Source organism: Aplidium turbinatum, chromosome 3 (assembly GCF_918807975.1).
Source record: "Aplidium turbinatum chromosome 3, kaAplTurb1.1, whole genome shotgun sequence".
Classification (NCBI taxonomy): Eukaryota; Metazoa; Chordata; class Ascidiacea; order Aplousobranchia; family Polyclinidae; genus Aplidium; species Aplidium turbinatum.
Genome location: NC_137474.1, coordinates 42744480 through 42763316, shown reverse-complemented (window position 1 = coordinate 42763316; position 18837 = coordinate 42744480). Strand labels below are relative to the sequence as shown.

At 36.5% G+C, this 18837-nt stretch overlaps 1 protein-coding gene across 1 annotated transcript in view; it reads right to left on the bottom strand.

The window, feature by feature from the left end:
* LOC145766828 (microfibril-associated glycoprotein 4-like) overlaps positions 1–18837 on the bottom strand; it is a 43199-nt gene that overhangs the window by 12176 nt on the left and 12186 nt on the right. Inside the window, exons 2-5 of the mRNA XM_082578532.1 lie at positions 12458–12568; positions 3343–3473; positions 2743–2839; positions 1127–1223 (exon numbers count right to left, since the gene is read on the bottom strand). Of these exons, the coding sequence (XP_082434658.1) occupies positions 1127–1223; positions 2743–2839; positions 3343–3473; positions 12458–12568 (436 nt within the window). The remainder of the gene's footprint in view (positions 1–1126; positions 1224–2742; positions 2840–3342; positions 3474–12457; positions 12569–18837) is intronic.

Genomic DNA, 18837 nt, shown 5'->3' with positions numbered 1-18837 from the left:
GGGCTATTATTATATTTTCTTTCAGCCTTTAAAGTTTCTGCAAAATGCTGTGCAGTGTAGTGCTGGATTAACGCTATTGTAGACGCAGAGGTGGTTTTTCGCGCCGTAGAAGCAAAAATTTTTTTGCACGGGGGCCCCCATCAAAAAGTGCCCCGGGCCCCCATCAGCCAAATCCGGCCCTGGTTATCACTGCACTGATGAGATCGTGATAATTGAAGCAAAGGCTCTCTTTTCTATTTACAGGACACTTTGTTTTCAATTTTTTTTTACTGCTTTAAAAAGATCAAGTTTCTGAATTAATCTTTCTGAACATTCATCCATTTTTGAGATTGCAATTAGAGATTCAACAAAATCCCAATCCAAAAAAGTGAATGTTTAATTTTGCTTTTGTGGGGGTGTGCTTCAATAAGGAAGCTATGAAAACTTTGCTTTATTTAGTTGCAAATTGTAATTTTCACAATCCGTTGAAATGTACTTGACTAAATGCCTCTCTATATAAGATATTTAAGTTTTAAAGTCAACTCGAAGTAAATAAACAGTTTTAAGGTTATCTATAATAAAATGATGACTAAGAAAGTGCTAAAAGTTAATTCCTCGTTTAAAAATGAAACGTTGCATTGTGAAAGAAAATACAAGGATTACAGAAATCTACCTGATTGTTATAATACGAAAATGAGTCGAAAGTGCGTTGTTTTCTTTTCTAAGTTTTTGTGAGGGTTCATGCATTGGAACAGAAAAAGCACCTTGGATGGAAATAATTTAATTGTGTTTCGCACAAGCCAGCATTAATGATGTGATGACACGACATACAAGCTTCAAACACGTTTTTTGCAATTTTATAATTTTTAAAATCATTTAAGACTAGGTCATTGTCCTAACTAGCTACGTAATTTTGCATGAACGAGAGCATTAAATTTTCATTCAAATATGTTTTGACTTTCTTTATTTCTTTGCAACTCATATGAAGATACAACTTCAACGTTTTGGAAACATTTTCCCTTTACATTCCTCCTTTTCAGCGCCATGGGCAGTAACCATATGCAAGCTGTACATCCCCGCTATAATTTCCACTATCAAACAAAAACATTAGACATTTGATTTAAGACTCTGTTTCATGTTTACTTGCCTGTACTCAGCGTATGCTGTGTTTCCTTCCCAGTCCTCCATGTCAACTCTCAACATGTGACGTTCTGTACTTAAAATCGAATGTAAATCTTTCAGACCTTGAATAAACAAACAATTAATTATCTTCATTGCAGGATTAAGAAAATAAATCAATAGTTTTTTTTCAAGTCTAAACCTTAAACCATTTGACCAAGTAAACACTCACAATAGTATTTCAAATTTTTTTTAATATACTTTATGTTGTGGAACCGGTTTTCTTCCTATAGGATGTGAGTGTTTACTTGGTCAAATGGTTTAAGGTTTAGACTTGAAAAAAAACTATTGATTTATTTTCTTAATGATTGCTTTCTGTGTTAGGTTGATCGCCCATTTGAGGAAGTGTCATAGTACCTGATCACCTTTACCAGTTAGTTTTTCTCACTTTTGATTCATTGCAGGATGGATGAATGATCATTTATTTTTATTTGGATGCATGAGCACCTCAGCGCACGATGGCAGTTTCTTGCGCAGTGGCACCAAATGATGGCAGTATGTGAGCGATCTGTCTATTGTCACCCCAAGATACTTTGGTTCGCGGCAAAAGGACAGAGACTTTCTATTGTTCTGAACATTTAGCCCACGATCAGCTTCCCGATTATGTAAATGGAAAGCTACTACCACAGTTTTGGCTTCGCTGAGTTTCAGTCGCCAGTTCTGGAGATAAGCTGAGATGGTTTTTATGTTCTGGCTCAAGGTGTCTTCTAGGTTTTCCCACGACTTTGTGGAGTGGAAAATTGCAAAGTCGTCCGCGCAATGTGAATTTTTGTGATATTTCCGTGCTATGAATCTACGAATCATTGATATTTGCGTGCTATTTTCTTAAATTTGAAAAACAAAGTTTTCCCTCTTGTGGTTATTTTGAATTTGGCTGAATAAATTTTAGTAGAATGAATTTATTTTAATCAAACTCTAACAATGTAAGCTTTCATAACCAGGTAAGCTAGTTTATGTTTAACAATCTCGGATGTACAGTAATATGACAACAAACTTACCAATAGATGGCCTTAAGATATTATTAGAAACAAGAACATGGTTTCATTAACAGTAGAAGACTAAAACAAGGAGTTTATTGACGTTTTTCAAACAATGCAACGAGGGCCACAGAAACAGGTACGGCCTGCAGTCCGTATTTTACAGGTCTCTGTGCTATTAAACTCTGGTTACATTTGAACAAGATGAATCACACCATAGCTACCTGGAGGTGTGGTCTAATTTGTTACATTTTGCAGATTTTGAATACCACTACTGATATTGTTTGATTGAAATTTTACAATATTTTTTCACTATTTATTATCTTGCAAAGATATAAAAGTCCTTTGTTGTCTTAGTAAAGCAGAAAAAAAAATGAGTAAAAGTAAGTTGAAACCGTTAAAACACACTGTTAGCAAGTGGCTAACAGTCTGAATTTTTCTGAATCAAATTGTCTTTGTTTTTCAAAGCCTGGTGATGCATGTTGAGACTCAATTGAAATACTAATTAAAAAAAAACATCTTTCAGACAGATAGCAACAGTTGGAAAATCTGGAAAAGTTTGCCGAATCCTCTAAATTAGACCGTTTCCAGGTGGCCGTGACCATACCAAGCCAGAATTCTCCATATTTTTCACCAAACCCTTCGACATAGTCAGTCCAATTCCTGTAGAAATCAACTTCACCGGAAAATCGTTTTTGAAAAATCTAAACGATGAAATTGAACACAGTTTAATGACAAGTATTTGAATATCTCTCCTACTCAATGAAAAATACAGTTGCACTTTCGTGCGGTTGCCACAGCAGTTTGAGATTAAAGGACTAAATAAAGTGAAGTTTTGCATGACTAATTTTACATTAAAGAAATGTAACTTACCATAATGCGACGTATTACATTTTTTCATAATTTTCTTTCTTTTTAGGAATTGTTATTACAAATATTTTAGCATTATGGAACGGGTTTACCATTGTTAGGCAAACTTGTGGGCAATCTGGCTGTATAAAATGAAGTATCCATAACATAAGTTAAGAGAATCCTGAAAAGTTTGGATGCCTACCAGGATGATAGATGTTAGAAAGGATTAGGTCGTGATATTTAAAACTTCAAAGATTACTCCATCTGGAAGTCAATTGGTAGCCTAACCAAAAGCCTTGCCTTTATAATGGCATAGCCTATTACCTTTTATCACATTTAATTTATAACAACAAACCATCCAATTGCTGCCATGCTTCTGAAATTCACAGTAAACCTCCATAACTTGCCCATTTACAGAAATGTTGTAAGCACCATCGGTAGTGAAGCCATCTTGGTAAAGATCATCGCAGTTGTGGCTTCTCCTTGCTGTTTTGATAATAATGAGTTTATTGTAAAAAATATATTTATTTGAAAAATAAAATGTTTTTTTTCAGTAACGTAGCGTAATAATTTCGCAAATTTTTGTCTAAATTTGATGTTTGCTTTTTCAGTCTTTTTGGCGGATAGTTCTACAACTTGTCGAAACTACTTTAACAGTTTAAATTATTGTTTCTACAACTTTTTTCATTCTTTGTTTTTACAGACCTTTGGTATCTGTGACAGCTGCACAAGTAATCATCATATTTGCACAAATGCATAAACATTACTGGAACATGTAATTCTACAGTCCATTATGCAATGTCATAAATACTTCCTTTAGGGCAAGGGTCTCGAACACCCAGTCCGCAGGCCGCATGCTGCCCGCCAGGGCGTTTTGGTGGAACCAGCGATGCATGTTTAAACTTTGAAGTAATTAACAATTAAATTTCACTTATTTATTCTTATTCACTATTCACTTAACAAGCTAAATTCACTTCAAAATTACTGAAAATCTGAAAATGAAAAATCTGAAAATGCCTATCAATCTATACCCCGCTTTATCAGCGCTGGCCTAATGTCGCGCCATTTATTGCTTGTGAGAAACCCGCACTGTTGCATCACAATCACATTGCCTATTCACTTTTTGTGTCGTTATCACAATAGAAACCTTGGTAGCCTATTTGCGACATTTAGTTCATCGTTTTTCCGCGCATTTTGAAAGTCGGTTGCAAGATTTTTTGCTCTCCAGATCCAAGCTATTCCGTTTACATTTTTTTGTTTTCACAGTATTTTTCCATCTCTTTGTTCTTACTACTATCTCTTTTTTGAGGTGATGCGTTCTTGGTGTGTTTTTACTACCTTTTTTATTGCGTTCTTACTGTGTTATTTTGTTCATTGAACGGTGATGAACTGGTTTATCAGCATCAACAACGCACAGGTACAAATACTAATTGACACTGCAAGAAGAACTCAGCCACAATAAACACAGCCAGGTTAGAGATTTTAAAGAACCGGCCTGCCACACCCGTGGTGGCGGGGAGTGACGTGTTTTTGGAGTGGCGATGCACCCAGACAAGATGTACACCAGCTTAACATGCGGGAGCCAGGTTAAATTCGAGAAACCTGTGGAAGGAAAGTGCGGATTGAAAACTCTGCAGTGCCAGTCCGTTAAATTTAGAAAACCGAAACGGGTCAGGGAAACAGGCTTAACGTTTCGCAATGTAAAAAGGTATTACGGCCTTCGAATTCATTAACAAGTATTCATTTTGCTCTCAAAACAATTTGAGTTAGAGACCTTTGCTTTAGGGATTTGTAATTGAAATAGTTTTGGAGCCAGAAATGTTATTGCTTTCTTTTTACTTGAGTTTCAAGTGACTTGTTGCTGAACAAACGGTTTTGTAATACATCATTGACACTTTAAGAAGCTCCAGGCTTACTTGTCTGATGAATGGCGTCGAGCTCTAGCTCGTTTATTTGTTTGACTCTTTTGAAAACTTACTGAAGTTTCAAGCAACAATAAAACAACTTTTACCAGCGAATGCAGCAAAACTACTCAAAAATTTAGATTTACCGACAAAACAGAATTCACGTGTACATTTCCTAACCCAAACCAAATGCTATTTTAAATGAATCTTTGAATGAGTTTTTGATCATGTATCATTATGTAGTAGGCCATGTCATGTAATAAGGCTTAAAGTGCCTCTGACAGGAAAATAAATTTGCTAAATTTACCTAAGATACCAAAGAGATGACACTAACAAACTTCCCTGACCAGGAAATAGTAAAAAATATCAACAGGCTAATAAGTTACACGCTTGCAAACTTTCGTTCACTTTCGGCGAATCTGGCACTCATTCAATTGCGAAAATAAAAACGGCAACCTGGCTGTGACGTCACCGTGGGTGGGAAGGATACATTCTTTCTCTGTGGTGAGTTGGTAAGGTATGGTACGACTGCTCCAAAACGTCAATGTGTGGGGCTCTATTGGTCTAAAGCATGTGCAAAATGAGAATTACCGAAAGGAAAAAGTCAACTTATTATTACTATCAGGTTTAGATCAAATAGATTGAGTTTATTTTTATCAAACAGCATCTCAATTCAATTGAAATTGCAGTTTTTCTAAACTCTTGTAGGGCTACAATTTGGATAATTTTTTATTTGTCCTAATCTGGCTATAGCCATTTGCAGTGTAACAGCAATATCTCACAGACAGTACACTTAATTTATGGTTGAGGTAGGCCTAATGCCTGGAAATTGCTGTTTATGTGACAGAGTCAGTGACAAAGACGTGTGCTATATTTTCATGCTTTCAAACAAAACAAGGTGCTGAGAAGAAAATAGTCAAAGTTTTCTTCAAGTGCAATCCTAAAGGTGCAAAAGAGGAAATGTACACGTGAATTCTAACAAACTATTAAATACTATTAACACTATAAAAAGTGCTCAATGCCAAGCAAAAAAGGCAAGCAGAGCAAATTCTATCAAATATAGTGACTTATCACAAAAAAATTGACAGCCCGTTTTACCCTCATTGAGATCGTCAGGTAGTTTTTGTTCGATTAGAATTAATTAGACGTTGAATCAAATCAGAATGATTGGGCCAATCCCAATCGAATGGGCCGTTGAATCGAATGGGCCAATCCTATAGATGTTTGCTGGTACACCCCTTCATTTTCTTTGAATTTTCTTCAAGTGTTCGAAAGTGGGATGGACCATACAAAACTAGTCGTATATGTTCTTTTCACTTCACTGGAGATGATTTTGTTAACACCACCAACCCGATTTGGATCTTCTCAGCAATGAGTGGCGTGCTGGGAACTGTAGGTGGTGCGTTTGCCACAGGTGCGAGTCTATGTCCCAGCCCAATGAATGTGTATGTTGCCATGAAGTGCCATAGACGAAAGAACTTTTGAAGAAAGACGCATCTAGCTGTGTTACCAATTTGACCGATTTTGAGGCACACTAACATCGTGCAGTTCTGAGGACTTTTTTTTATGAGGAGCCGGAAGAACTCGAGAAAAAAACAATAAACCGAAAGGAGAAAACGGAGACCTATCAAAAGAGTAAGGATGCTACATTACCCTAACCCTAATACCCTAATACCATTACCCTAATACCCTAAACGCTAAAGAATGCACACTAAACGAAGTGATTTTATTTCCTTGCAGGCAGTATCGGTAATTAGTCGCTTACAGGCATGTATTGGAGTGGATACTACAAGGTGGTGCTCTCGGAAGCAACAATCGGATTGTGCTGCCGTCATGCATTGTTTGGCGAATCCGAAACAATTTTCAAGTCCAGATGGCCGTTACACCGGATTTCAACGGCCAACTGAAGGCACATTATGAGGGAGAGAGAAAGAACTTTTATTTATTTATGAATAGTGATGAATTAAATATGAATGATGATTCGTACGATTTCTTCATTTTTCACTTCAAGTATATTTTAGGTTTTGTAGGAACGTATCCAGTACAGTTTTATTAAACTGCAAAAAACAATAAATCTTTGAAAAAAGCAACCGCTTGTACCAACTCCGACCAAACTGTGATCCACCAATTACATCTAGAAAGCATTAGTTTCATCCGTCGCTAACAACGCCCACCCACGATGACGTAATACCACCAAAGTCGTCCCAGAGCAGGGAAATTATGGAATTTCGCCTGTGGTGGCGCTGCGGAACTGTCGTTTTGTATAAATTTTGCCCTAACCAGTCGAGCTTCGAGGTTAAGATTAAAAAGTTCGCTAATAGTCCGGGGCTGGTGAGGTTGACCTGTACTGAAATACTGAGTGGAACTTTTTTGTAGAAATACTTAGAGGGGTCCTATAGGAACAATTTTAGAGATGTTGCCACCTTCCAAACCCTGGGCAACATCTCGATTTCGTTCGGTTTCCAAAGTCAGTAAAATCCGAAAAATTTGCCAAGACAAAATTTGGAAAAAATCTCAATTGGTCCAAACATAGGCATGTTAATATAGCATTTTAAAGGATTTTTTGTCCAGATTAATAATATTGAGGTCTTCAGTTATTCACAAAAAACTCTGATCAGTTTATCATATTTTCTCCCATTAGTATTTGTTCATTTTGTTGGCAAATTGTGTAAAAATAGAACATGAAGACATGGTATTGCATTGTGAAGTGCATTCTCAACTGCTATGGCATGTCTTCATCACCCTTGTTTGGAATATGTGCATTGAGTTTGTTTTCTCGTTTTATTTCTTTTCGTTTTTTCAGAAAATAAAAAGTAATTTGTCTAAATAATAATATGCAAAGTATGGAATCCCTTTGTATGTTTCAAAATATATTGGATTGCTCTGATACGCATAAGCTAGTGGAGGCACAATTGACATTGACACGTAAAGAAAAAGTAAAACAATGCAGCGAAAGAAGAGGTGATCACTTTCATGAAACATTGGGTTCAAGCAATGCCTTATATTACTATCAAAACCGTTATCCTACTTATACATCAAACAATCATATCGGGAGATATCTGAAAAGGAAGAACAAAAATCAAGAAACGTCATATGTGAAACGTAGCAAACGATCTTCAAGTACATTTTTTGATTTCTAGAAAAATTGTCTAATATGTGGGGAAGCATGTGACATTGAAAAGGATAAAAAGCATCCAGAAAGATGGGAAAAGAACAAAAGCTTCTTGTGCAGAACTGCCGAACGTGGAAACGGAAAGCTATCATTTAAAGACGTACTTCTTCAAGTATGCATAATTGCATTTGAATTTTGTGTTGTCTGGAAAAAGTTTTGTGGAGTTACAAAACAAATCTTGCTTTATACAAAGTCAATGAATTTACTTTTTTTAATTCTTTGGGATTTGGCCATGGTTGAATTAGAGATTAAAGAGTAATATTTAGAGATTAGTATTAGATATTTGCAGATTTAAAATTGGATAATATTTGTTTTAGCAATGTTTGGAACGTGGTGATGCACCTGGAGATTTAGTTAGAATTAGAATAGAAGGTGCATGTAGCGACTTGCATGCAGCAGAGGCGAGGTATCAGTGTAGTTTTTGAAATAAGTTATAGTGATATCTACCAGCGTACAGCCTTTTTTTGGTAGGTAGCGCAGTGATCTTCTCTGAACTTTGTTTTTGTCTGTGTGGTGCAATATTCCTTCTTTATAACATGAAGCAACTGTCTTTAATTGCCCATTGTTTTGTTTATGTCATTTATACAGGTACCAGAAAAAATGCTATTCCAGAACCCCAAAGAGATCGCATCAGCAAAGCGTGATAACTCTATCAATTCACCAGAGATCTCTGCTTTTAAGTACGTTTCGAAGTCAATTAGAAACTTTCCAGAGAAATCATGGTCATCTTTGGAGCTTCACTTGATATATAGGGCCCAAGGAGGGATAGAAGGAAACCGAATAACCGATCAAGATTTATCACTAAATTGAAGGATCACATGAATGAAGAAATCTGTGTCTTTTCTTGTCCAGGAGTAGCAAGCATTATGATGTTGCAGCGAAAAGCGTCCCATTTGGTAAAGGCTGTTTCTGAAACCAAAAACGATGACGCTGATTCGTCAATGAGTGTCCTTTCAAATAAAGTAAAGGAAGAGATTGGTAAGCTGCCACATTCCAAGAATGAATACATTGTTATTGAACCCGAAAATCTCATGGATGAATGCAGCGAGACTCTGATGACTTTCTTGTCAAATATATCTCCGACTTTCGAAAGAAGTCCTACCTGCTGCTATGATTGGACATACTATATATTGACCGCTGTGGTAACAAAACGTTTCACAAAATTACAATTGGCACTTTCACTTCTAGCAAATGACAGGAAATTGATTGAACACTTGCATGAGTACGGGATCACATCTACATATCAAGAATTCCGAAGATTCAAAATATCGGCAGCAGCATCAAGTGACAACGACGATAATGAAGTTAGGTCGAGAGATGGTCTTATCCAAAAAATTACAGACAACTTCGATGCACATATTCATTCCCAAAATGGCTTAAAACAAACGCACAATATGGCAACAATCGTTGCCCAACCAACACTAAAATCTGAACCGTCGAAGACACCCATTCCGAGACTGAAACAAGAGAACTTAAAAAGTGTTGAACTGAAAGAAACTGAAATGAAGTATTTCAAGGGGAAAAATAACCCCCTTATGCCAGAATCATTTTGCAAATACCAAATTCTGCCACTGAAGATATTGTGTCATCAAGCTTTGAGTTTGAATAGAAGTAGATGCGACGATCTTTCATTTATTAAGAAGTATCATGCATCAGAGTTATCTCCTGACTTCAATGGATATAATTGCAGGCAGCTGCGAGAATCTGGCATCTCGTTTAAACCAAAATCCAAGGTATCTTACTTACCACTCATCGATAAAACACCATCTGATCTCTCAACAATTTTGACTGTGATGCATGAGGCTGAAAGAATCACTGTTCAATCAGGGCAAGGATTTACTGTTTTCACATTGGATCAGCAACTTTACGAAGTAGCTTTAGATGTTATCTGGTCTGATGCTTTACGATGGAACCACATAATTCCAAGACTTGGTGGTATGCACTGGTTAATGAGTTTGATAGGATGTGTTGGAGTTCTAATGGAAAACAGTGGTCTTGTCCCTTGGTTACAATCTGCTTTTGCAAGTGTACCGAAATGATGACTGGTAAAAAGTTCCCTATGAACATGCGCGCACTACATTTTGCTTTCATGGAATTGCTTAAGAGTTTCATAGATGATGTATATTCCTTTGCAGATCTGGAGAAAAGAATGGAATTTTTAGCACAGAAGAGTATGATTGCTGAGCATTGGATTAGCAATCTGATACGGCCAGTTCTGCTTATGATGTTGTTTGTACGAGCAGAACGAAAAGGAGAATTTCCCCTACATCTTTATGCATGTCACCAAATGATTCCTTACTTCTTTGCTGCTGGACATATCAATTATGCAAGGTTTGGGTTATGTTATCTGCTGACAATGTCAAGGTTACCACCAACAATCCTCGACCAGTTTTTGAAAGGAGAACATGTTCTGCGCCAAAGAGAAGGCATATGGAATGGTATTTGGTCTGACATCATCATCATCATCATAATCCATCGTCGGTTTGTTTCCCACTAGTGGGGGTGGCCGATTGTTTCCGCGCAGCAATTGTTTTAATCCCTTTTCTCCATTTCACCCTGTCCCTTGCGTCTTCCTCCTTCAGTCCGACTTTATTAAACTCATCCTTCACTTGTTGTTTCCACGTTCTTCTTGGACGACCGCGTTTCCTCTTCCCATCCATCTTTAGATCTAGTGCCTTTCTAAGAAAACTTCCTTCCTCCCTCCTTATCACATGTCCATACCATCTTACTCCATTTGCCCTTGCCAGTTGGTCTATGGTCTCTCTCATCTCTAGCATATCCAACAATTCTTCAGTCCTTTTTTCCCTTCTCGTTTTCACCCCACACATTGCTCTCACCATTGACCTTTCCGTTCTTCTCAGGATTGCCAGTTCACTCTCTCTCAATACCCATGTCTCGCTACCATATAGCATTGCAGGCCGCACACAGCTCCGATATACTTTTCCGTTCATCCTTAGTGAAAATTTTCTGCCATACAACATTTTCCCACATTCCCTGAACTTTGCCCAGCCCAATCTTGCCCTTGTTGTCACCGCTGCTTCACATCCACCACTTCCATTTATCCGATCACCCAGATCACTGAAGTCTGTCACTGACATGATGATTGAAACCTCCTACATGAAGTTCGGCAAAGGTCCTAATGGAATCATCGGAAAGACAACAAAGCCAAGAACCTTGCAAATCTACGCCAAAAGTCAACACTCATGCAATGAAGTACTCCAATCTTTGGATGCCATCAGAGAGAATCAAGAATGTACAATGCCAACCAACAAGGAAGAAAAAGAAGGAAGGATGAAAGCAGATCTTACAGACAAGGTAAAGCTCCAAAACTTTCTTGAAACATGCATCCATCTTTTCGATTTTTCAAACCATCCAGAAAGTGCTCTTTGCAACATTTATACTGGTCAGCTGTCTGGTACTAAAGTAAATGTCAATAAATCGGTGGAGATTGGTAAAAAACAAATGGCTTCATTCCCGAAATCATTACCTGATGGTTTTTGATCGATAGTCACGTCACATGATACACAAATTCATTGTTTTACCCTTCAGTTTGGCTGCTCCATCCATTTTTAGAAGAATGAATTGACTGCCATGTTTAGTGGTAGAAAGACAAGGATTATCATGAACATGAAAAACTCTTTTCTTTTTTCAGCTTCGAAATGTAACACAAAAGCATGTTCCTGTTCGAAATCGAAAATTGGCTGTAGCCTACCGATTTTTGTACATGCAGCGATTGCGAAAATGAATGGAATGTTAACAATAGTCGGAGTGAGAGTGACAGCGACGAAGAACTTTTATCTGCTAAAGAATGACTATGTATTTTGTTAAATAAAAAGAAGAGTTCAGCAGTTTTTCAAAATAATGCTTCTCCAAAATCCCTCTTTTTCTTACGATTTTTTATAAAAAAAAATCGAGAATTGTTAATTTAAATAACTTAAATTCAAAGTGATTACAACTTTTAAGACCTCAATATTATTAATCTAGACAAAAAATCCTTTAAAATGATATATAACATGCCTATGTTTGGACCAATTGAGATTTTTTCCAAATTTTGTCTTGGCAAATTTTTCGGATTTTACTGACTTTGGAAACCGAACGAAATCGAGATGTTGCCCAGGGTTTGGAAGGTGGCAACATCTCTAAAATTGTTCCTATAGGACCCCTCTAAGTATTTCTACAAAAAAGTTCCATTCAGTATTCCAGTATAGGTTGACTTTAAAAACCCACTTTCAGCCCGGGACTATAAGCATAATTTTGCGCTAGAAAATGCTTAGAAAATTTACTATACTTGGGTCCAACCTGTCAGGGGCACTTTAACTTTTCACAAGTACCTTGGTGAATGCACACTAAATGAAAACTGCTAAAAAACTTTTATCAAAAACATAAATTCTCACCTAATTTTTGGTTAAAATCCGTTTCCAACTCTGTAAGTTTTTGCTCAAGTCTTTCAATCGTTTCTCTGCAGTCATCACGTTGTCCATGGTCCCCTTTGGCTCCTTGCCCTCCTGGAATGTTTTGTTCTTAATTGTGATGATTGCACCTAAGCCATTGTAACGTCACAAGCGTTTAGACTTTAGGTTTAGAGTCATCCGTATAACTTTCTATTTTATCCTCTAACGAGGAAAATTAAATTTTAGCAAATCAGAAAGCAGATTTTGTTTATATGCAAAACATCAAAAAGTGCCATGCTACTACCCTCAATGTCATACAGCTGTTTGCTCTGATTATAGTATAACCCTGGTCACTTGTTTTAAATATTGGAGGTAATGGGGAATAATAAACCAGTGGATGTATTTGTGGTGTTTGGTAGTTTTTACAGTTATCAATAGAACGACCGTGTGCGTCTATTGACACAAGTTAGGTATCTAATATCTTCAGTCAGACAATCGTTTCAGCTGAAACATCACGGCAAAGCAATTGTTTAGGTGATAATCAGTTGGTGTTATTTTTGTGGATTTTAACATTAAACCAACGAATTTATTGTCAATCAGATATATCTACAATGACCAAGCACGTCATTTGACAAACTCATTGGGATTTGTAGCAAACTGTCAGGTGTTTTCTTGCTTGCATCGCTTTATGGTGAGAAAAAGATCAAAAAAAAAAACAACACGACAAGCTTTGTTTAATCTGTTTTTGCTTCCGACCATTCCACACATACAATGAACAATCAGCAATGTCTGAGCATCAAACTTGTGGAAAGTTAGACTCTAGCGATACAGTCCAGATTGCAACAGAAAGTAATAGCCTACCTAGTTTGCTTCTGTCGCAATAAAAATTTAAAAGCTAGTAGCCCATCCGACTTCACCGAGGTGAACGACTGGTTTAATGTTTTACAGTTTGTAGTTAGCGTAACATAATCATATTAAATACAAGTACGTCACCACAAACATTTCGAACAAGTGTTGTGGAAGAAGCACCACTTTGGTAGACAATCACTGTGGAAAGGTGTGTACAGATATGTGACTTATCTAAACGAAAAAACGTTTTTTCAAGCAAAAAATAGATTATTTTTGTATAACAGAGAATAATTATCAAAACTGAGTGATTTAACACTTTTGTATCTGTGTTTAGTGATAAGTATTGCATAGATATAATTTTTTTTTTTCTTGCTTTTAGGTTCAAACACAATTTTATGATATTTTGTACATATCTTAAAAAAATTGTTTTAAAGTTATTTTGAAAATGTAACACAAAATTAAAGCTTTACCTTTGGATTAATATCTGTGAAAAAACACCAGAGTGGTGATAAAATACTATGGACATGTAAAAACAGAAAGACTAGTTGGTGAACTTATTAAGTTTTGATTCAATAAAATCAGAGAAAGACTAAAGAAGAGGTGTTTGGAAGAAATGAAAGCAGTTGTACTGTAAGATTACGTGGAGATAAAAAGGATAAGTCTACTGTATGGAAGTAAAAACTAGTACAAAAACCATATGTCAGTATTACGTAGACTAACCACAAACCAATGTATTCTAAGTGAGATAGAGTAATAAAGATAAAGCATCAGGAACATGTGACCAAAAGGCAGTTTCAAGAGGACCCAAACAATAAGTTTAAATGTAGGAGCAAGAATAGAGAGTTAAATAAAACATGGAATTCTTCACTAAAATATGGAAACTAATAAAGTATAGTCTTCAAAAGCAATCTGTTTGAAAGGAGGATAAGTATAAAAACGGAAAATTGTTCAAATAACATATTTATAAGAATTAAACATTACATAGGGGAGACTGGGGTAAAGTGTGCAATGGGGTAAGATGAGCAACCCCTGTTTTTGGAAAAACGAGTCGGCGGAATTTTTTTATTTTTATTCTGGATGTATCACTCATAATGCCACTTCACTCAATGTATTTGTTATGTCCACTGACAATTGCATTTTACAAAGGCACGCAATTATATCAGATTATATTGCATATGTCGAAAATTCGAAATTTTTTTTTTTTGCCAAAAACTGAATAACTTTATTGTTACACTATGTAAATCAAATCTGTTTTTTTGTATTGGTAAGTATAAAGTGTGAGGATATTCAATAAAACGTTCAGGTTGGTTAGTCTTGTAGTTTTTTAAATATTTGTAATTTTGTCACAAAAATCAGGATGGGGTAAAGTGTGCAATGCTAGTTGAAATACTGTATCTTGGAGCAATTGCTCAACTTACCCTAAAAGAAATAGCCTTAGCTTATTTAATGTTTGAACTGTTGAATTTGTGTCTTTTAGGTTCGTATTGGATAAAAAAAAACAGTGTTGTGAAGCATAATGCCTCGCAATTATACAAACTAACTGACAGGGGAATGCTTCAACTTAATCGAATTGCTCAACTTACCCCAGGTCATTGCTCAATTTACCCCATACAATTTATGCCGGGGTAAGTTGAGCAACACGCGAATAAGTATCAATATAAAAAAAAAAATCGCAAGGTGATAAAACTCAATCTAAAATGTAGCTGATTCACTAGTGCTTTAAGTTTACCCTATTAAAATTTTCCAAAACAAACCGTTCTTTTGTAAAAGCGACTTAAGCAAAAAGGTGCTCATCTTACCCCACCCTCCCCTAACATACGACAAAAGAAAGTCTAAGAAACTGGTTCAATGGTGAAAAGACAGTGGGAAATAGTTGCGAATAATGATAAACAAATCTTCACTTAATGGTTCTGTTGAATGAATTAGCGTCATTGGTGTGTAGTTGTTCAAGCAATTTAGAGTGTTCAAGCAATTTTCTTATGTTTAAACTTAAGTTGATGGTAAAAAAACCGGTAAAGTCGATTACAGACCAAACAATTATTAAAATCTACGAACACAAAGTTTTTTGATGTTGTTAAACAAAATTATTGCAACTGGTTTGGCTCGTGGTTGATACACGTGAGTCATTTAATAAAGCATCATCATGTGTTTTCAAGCATATTTTCATCGAAACCGGTTTAGACCTGTTCAAAAGCTACGATGAAATGTATCAGATTGCTTGATTTTTGTTTTGATCTTACAAAACACTTAAAGTTACACAAAAGACTGAGATATTTGCAAAAAATTACCAAATAATAACACAGTGAAATGAAAAAAAATGCACCTTTACATGATGTAAATAAATGAACATTTACCAAAAACTAAAAAAAACAACTTAACTGCCACCAATTTGAAACGATGTTGTGATCGATTTAAAATAAGTCGCTAATTTCATATAAATCGTGTTCAGCCTTGTTTAAAAAATGGGCTATGTCGATTCTATACAAATGGGTGGTGTTATATGGTTGGAAATAATTTGTACTTTTGGTATCGCTATATAAAAACAAGTAAAATGTTGTTGCTATATGTATTTAACTTTGGTTCAGTTTCAAAATTGACATTTTGTAGGCACAAGCATATCGCAAACTACGAAGGTTACACCATTCTAAGTTGAGTTTCTTTACTTTTATCCGCCATTTTTATTATAAATAAACTCGTGATGAGTAGATTGTAGCCAGAACACACGTAAAAACCGAATAAGTTGTTGCAAAAGTGTTGCCAAAACCTAATTGTTTGACAGAAAATAGTGAAATGGATCAAAGGTAAAGAGATTTTTCATCTATTTATGTTGGAATCTAAGCAAACAAAAGGTGACTTATTGGAAATTTTTAATTTTCTATGGTTTTATGTGAAAAAGGAATCTTGTTATGATTGAGAAAAAAGAAATCACAACCGTGTGAACAAGCAACTGAAGTGATGTTAAGAAACAAAATAAATCGAATTATGCGTTAAAAATAAACCCAAAATCAAAATACTAGATCTGGGAGTCGAACCCACGCGGACGTTAGTCCATTGGTAATTAAGACCAACATCTTAACCATTCGGTCAATCTAGTTTGGTATAAACAAGTGCTCAGTAAGCATGACCAATCTAAAAATTCTTACATTAAGTCTGTTTTAATATTTGTCTGCCCGTTAGCTCAGTCGTTACGTGCCCGACTCAAGATCAAGCGGCGCTGCGATTCGACTCTCGGCGTGTGCGCTTGAGCAACGCATTTCAGGACTGCTCTCCATTCAGCAGCAACTAGTGAATGGAATAATTCCCCGGCAATAACACTTCAACAGCCGGAAAGCTTTACTTTGCCAATCTCGGTAACCGGCCCTAAATCAAGAGCCTCTACAAGTATGTGAAACTACCCTGAATAACGTATCAAGGCTTTGTCAGTCCGAGCATAGGCTCCGACTTTTCAAAAAACTTTGGGGGGCGAGAATAGTGGTGACGTCATAACCATAACGCTATTTTACTGAATTAAAATAGTCGTTGATTAAGCTTATTGTTTTGTTTACATTGACACCTAAGTCTAAAAAAAAGTGGAAACCGGCTATCAGTTTTATTAACCACGTTTCGTTCGTTTTGCTAATTACTTACCTTCAAAGCGTTAACAACGCGAAGTGTTTTCTCTTCTGTTTTTTTATCGAAAGTTTTTATAGTCTTTTATCGAATACCGTATATACTCGAGTATAGGTCGAAATGTTCGCAAGTGATTTTCACCTCAAAAAGGCAGGTTCAACTTATGCATGAGACAAGTTGTTGTCTCCAACTCAGCAGTTTTCAAAATGAACGCATTTTTGCAGCGGCAAAATCATTTGCCGACGTAGCTTATGGAGTGTGAAATGGCGTCGGCCGAAGTGAAGTGATTCAAACTTAATTTTCAAATTTAACGATTTCTTGTCAATTCTAAACTTTATGCACTTGTTGAGCAATATGCAAAACAGCAGAAAGAGCTGTTTTAAGAGATCAATTTTTTTATTTTTGCTTGTAGAATATAGTCGCTTTTATTACTAAACATTTCATGATCGTTGAAGTCGATATCAAACCTAAGCGGCCGCATAAAACAATATCAGGTTGGCTAGGTGATAATAGCGGTAAGAGACGTCGTTAATGCAGGCGATATCTGGCTCTGCGACCAAGACCATTAAATACCTTTTTTTTTATCAGTTTTCGATGTAATTCTCACTGATTAAAACAATGCGTTCTGTTAAATCATAATTTATCTCACAGCGGGAGCCGGGAAGACCTCGTTGAAAATAGCGCGTCCAATTTAGCGTGTTTACTTATTATTGCCGTGAATAGTGTTGCGTGACTATTCCAGCAGCGTAAGTTGCTCCATGCTCTACTTTGAAATTTCCTCACCGTATTTGACTTTGAAGTTGCTCCTCACACGCGGGAAAATAAGCTGTGTGTGCCTGTGAGCGTGCTGCAGTGCTCTCACTTTTAGGGATTTAGTTCCAAATTGGAACTTTTAACCCCCTTTAGGGACAAATCTAGGGATTTTGATGATTTAGGGATTTTTCGCAATCCCTTGCAAATCGTATTGTATAATTTGCTAACCAGTAGGCTAAATTCCTTTTTTTTTATTCATTTTATATGATATGAAGTTGATTTTTGAAATCACGTCACCGTCACTTGTTCCGTGTGGCAAGTGGCCTTTTTGTTTCCTTTTTCGTCACTACACCAGTACCGGTACACCAGATACCATATGATTTGCTTATAGACGAGTGGCTCAGGGTTGACCAGCAGCACCCAGTGGCGTAGCTAGGGGGGGGGAGCGAACCGCCCCGGGCGGCACGTCTGGGGGTGGCATTTTCAGACAAGACTTTTTTTTTGATAATGCAAAAGTACACGAAAAATTTTCTTGAAGGAGCGGAAAAATCTGAATCCGCCCCGGGAGGCACATTCCCTAACTACGCCACTGGCAGCACCACTAAACCAGGCAAAAAAAAACAGGTTGAAAAAAGAACAAGTTTTGATTATGCCAACTTGTTTGTGTTTATTTGAAATTTTAAAGAGTAACTGAAACTGCTTAACCTATTTAAAACCTGGAAGCAGTGTTTCTGCATGAATTTATAACTTACCTTTCACCTTGACTAATCCTTTACTGTCGCTGATACAGTCAAGAGTACCTACTAACCCAGCGGAAAAATTTGCCTCATCATGAGTGAAACTTATTGCCACAAAGTGCACCAATGTTGAATGATGTGAGACAAGAAACTGGTTTATTTTTCGCTGAGAAACTGATATGTAGTGTACGTTAATAAAGACAAAATTCAGCATCATACCGGAGGAAACTACCGATGTTTCATCCGCAAAACAGCTGGGCAGTGGGCATTGTTGTAGTCTTTTGCGATGTCGAAGCTATGTGTGTTAAAACCCAGTTCCTTGACCTTGTAGAATTCAATAATGTCACAGCAGAAGGCATATATAGTTCAATCAAGCAGTCACTGAATGACAAAGGCATACCAATGTGCAACATTGTCGGATACTCATCTGACACT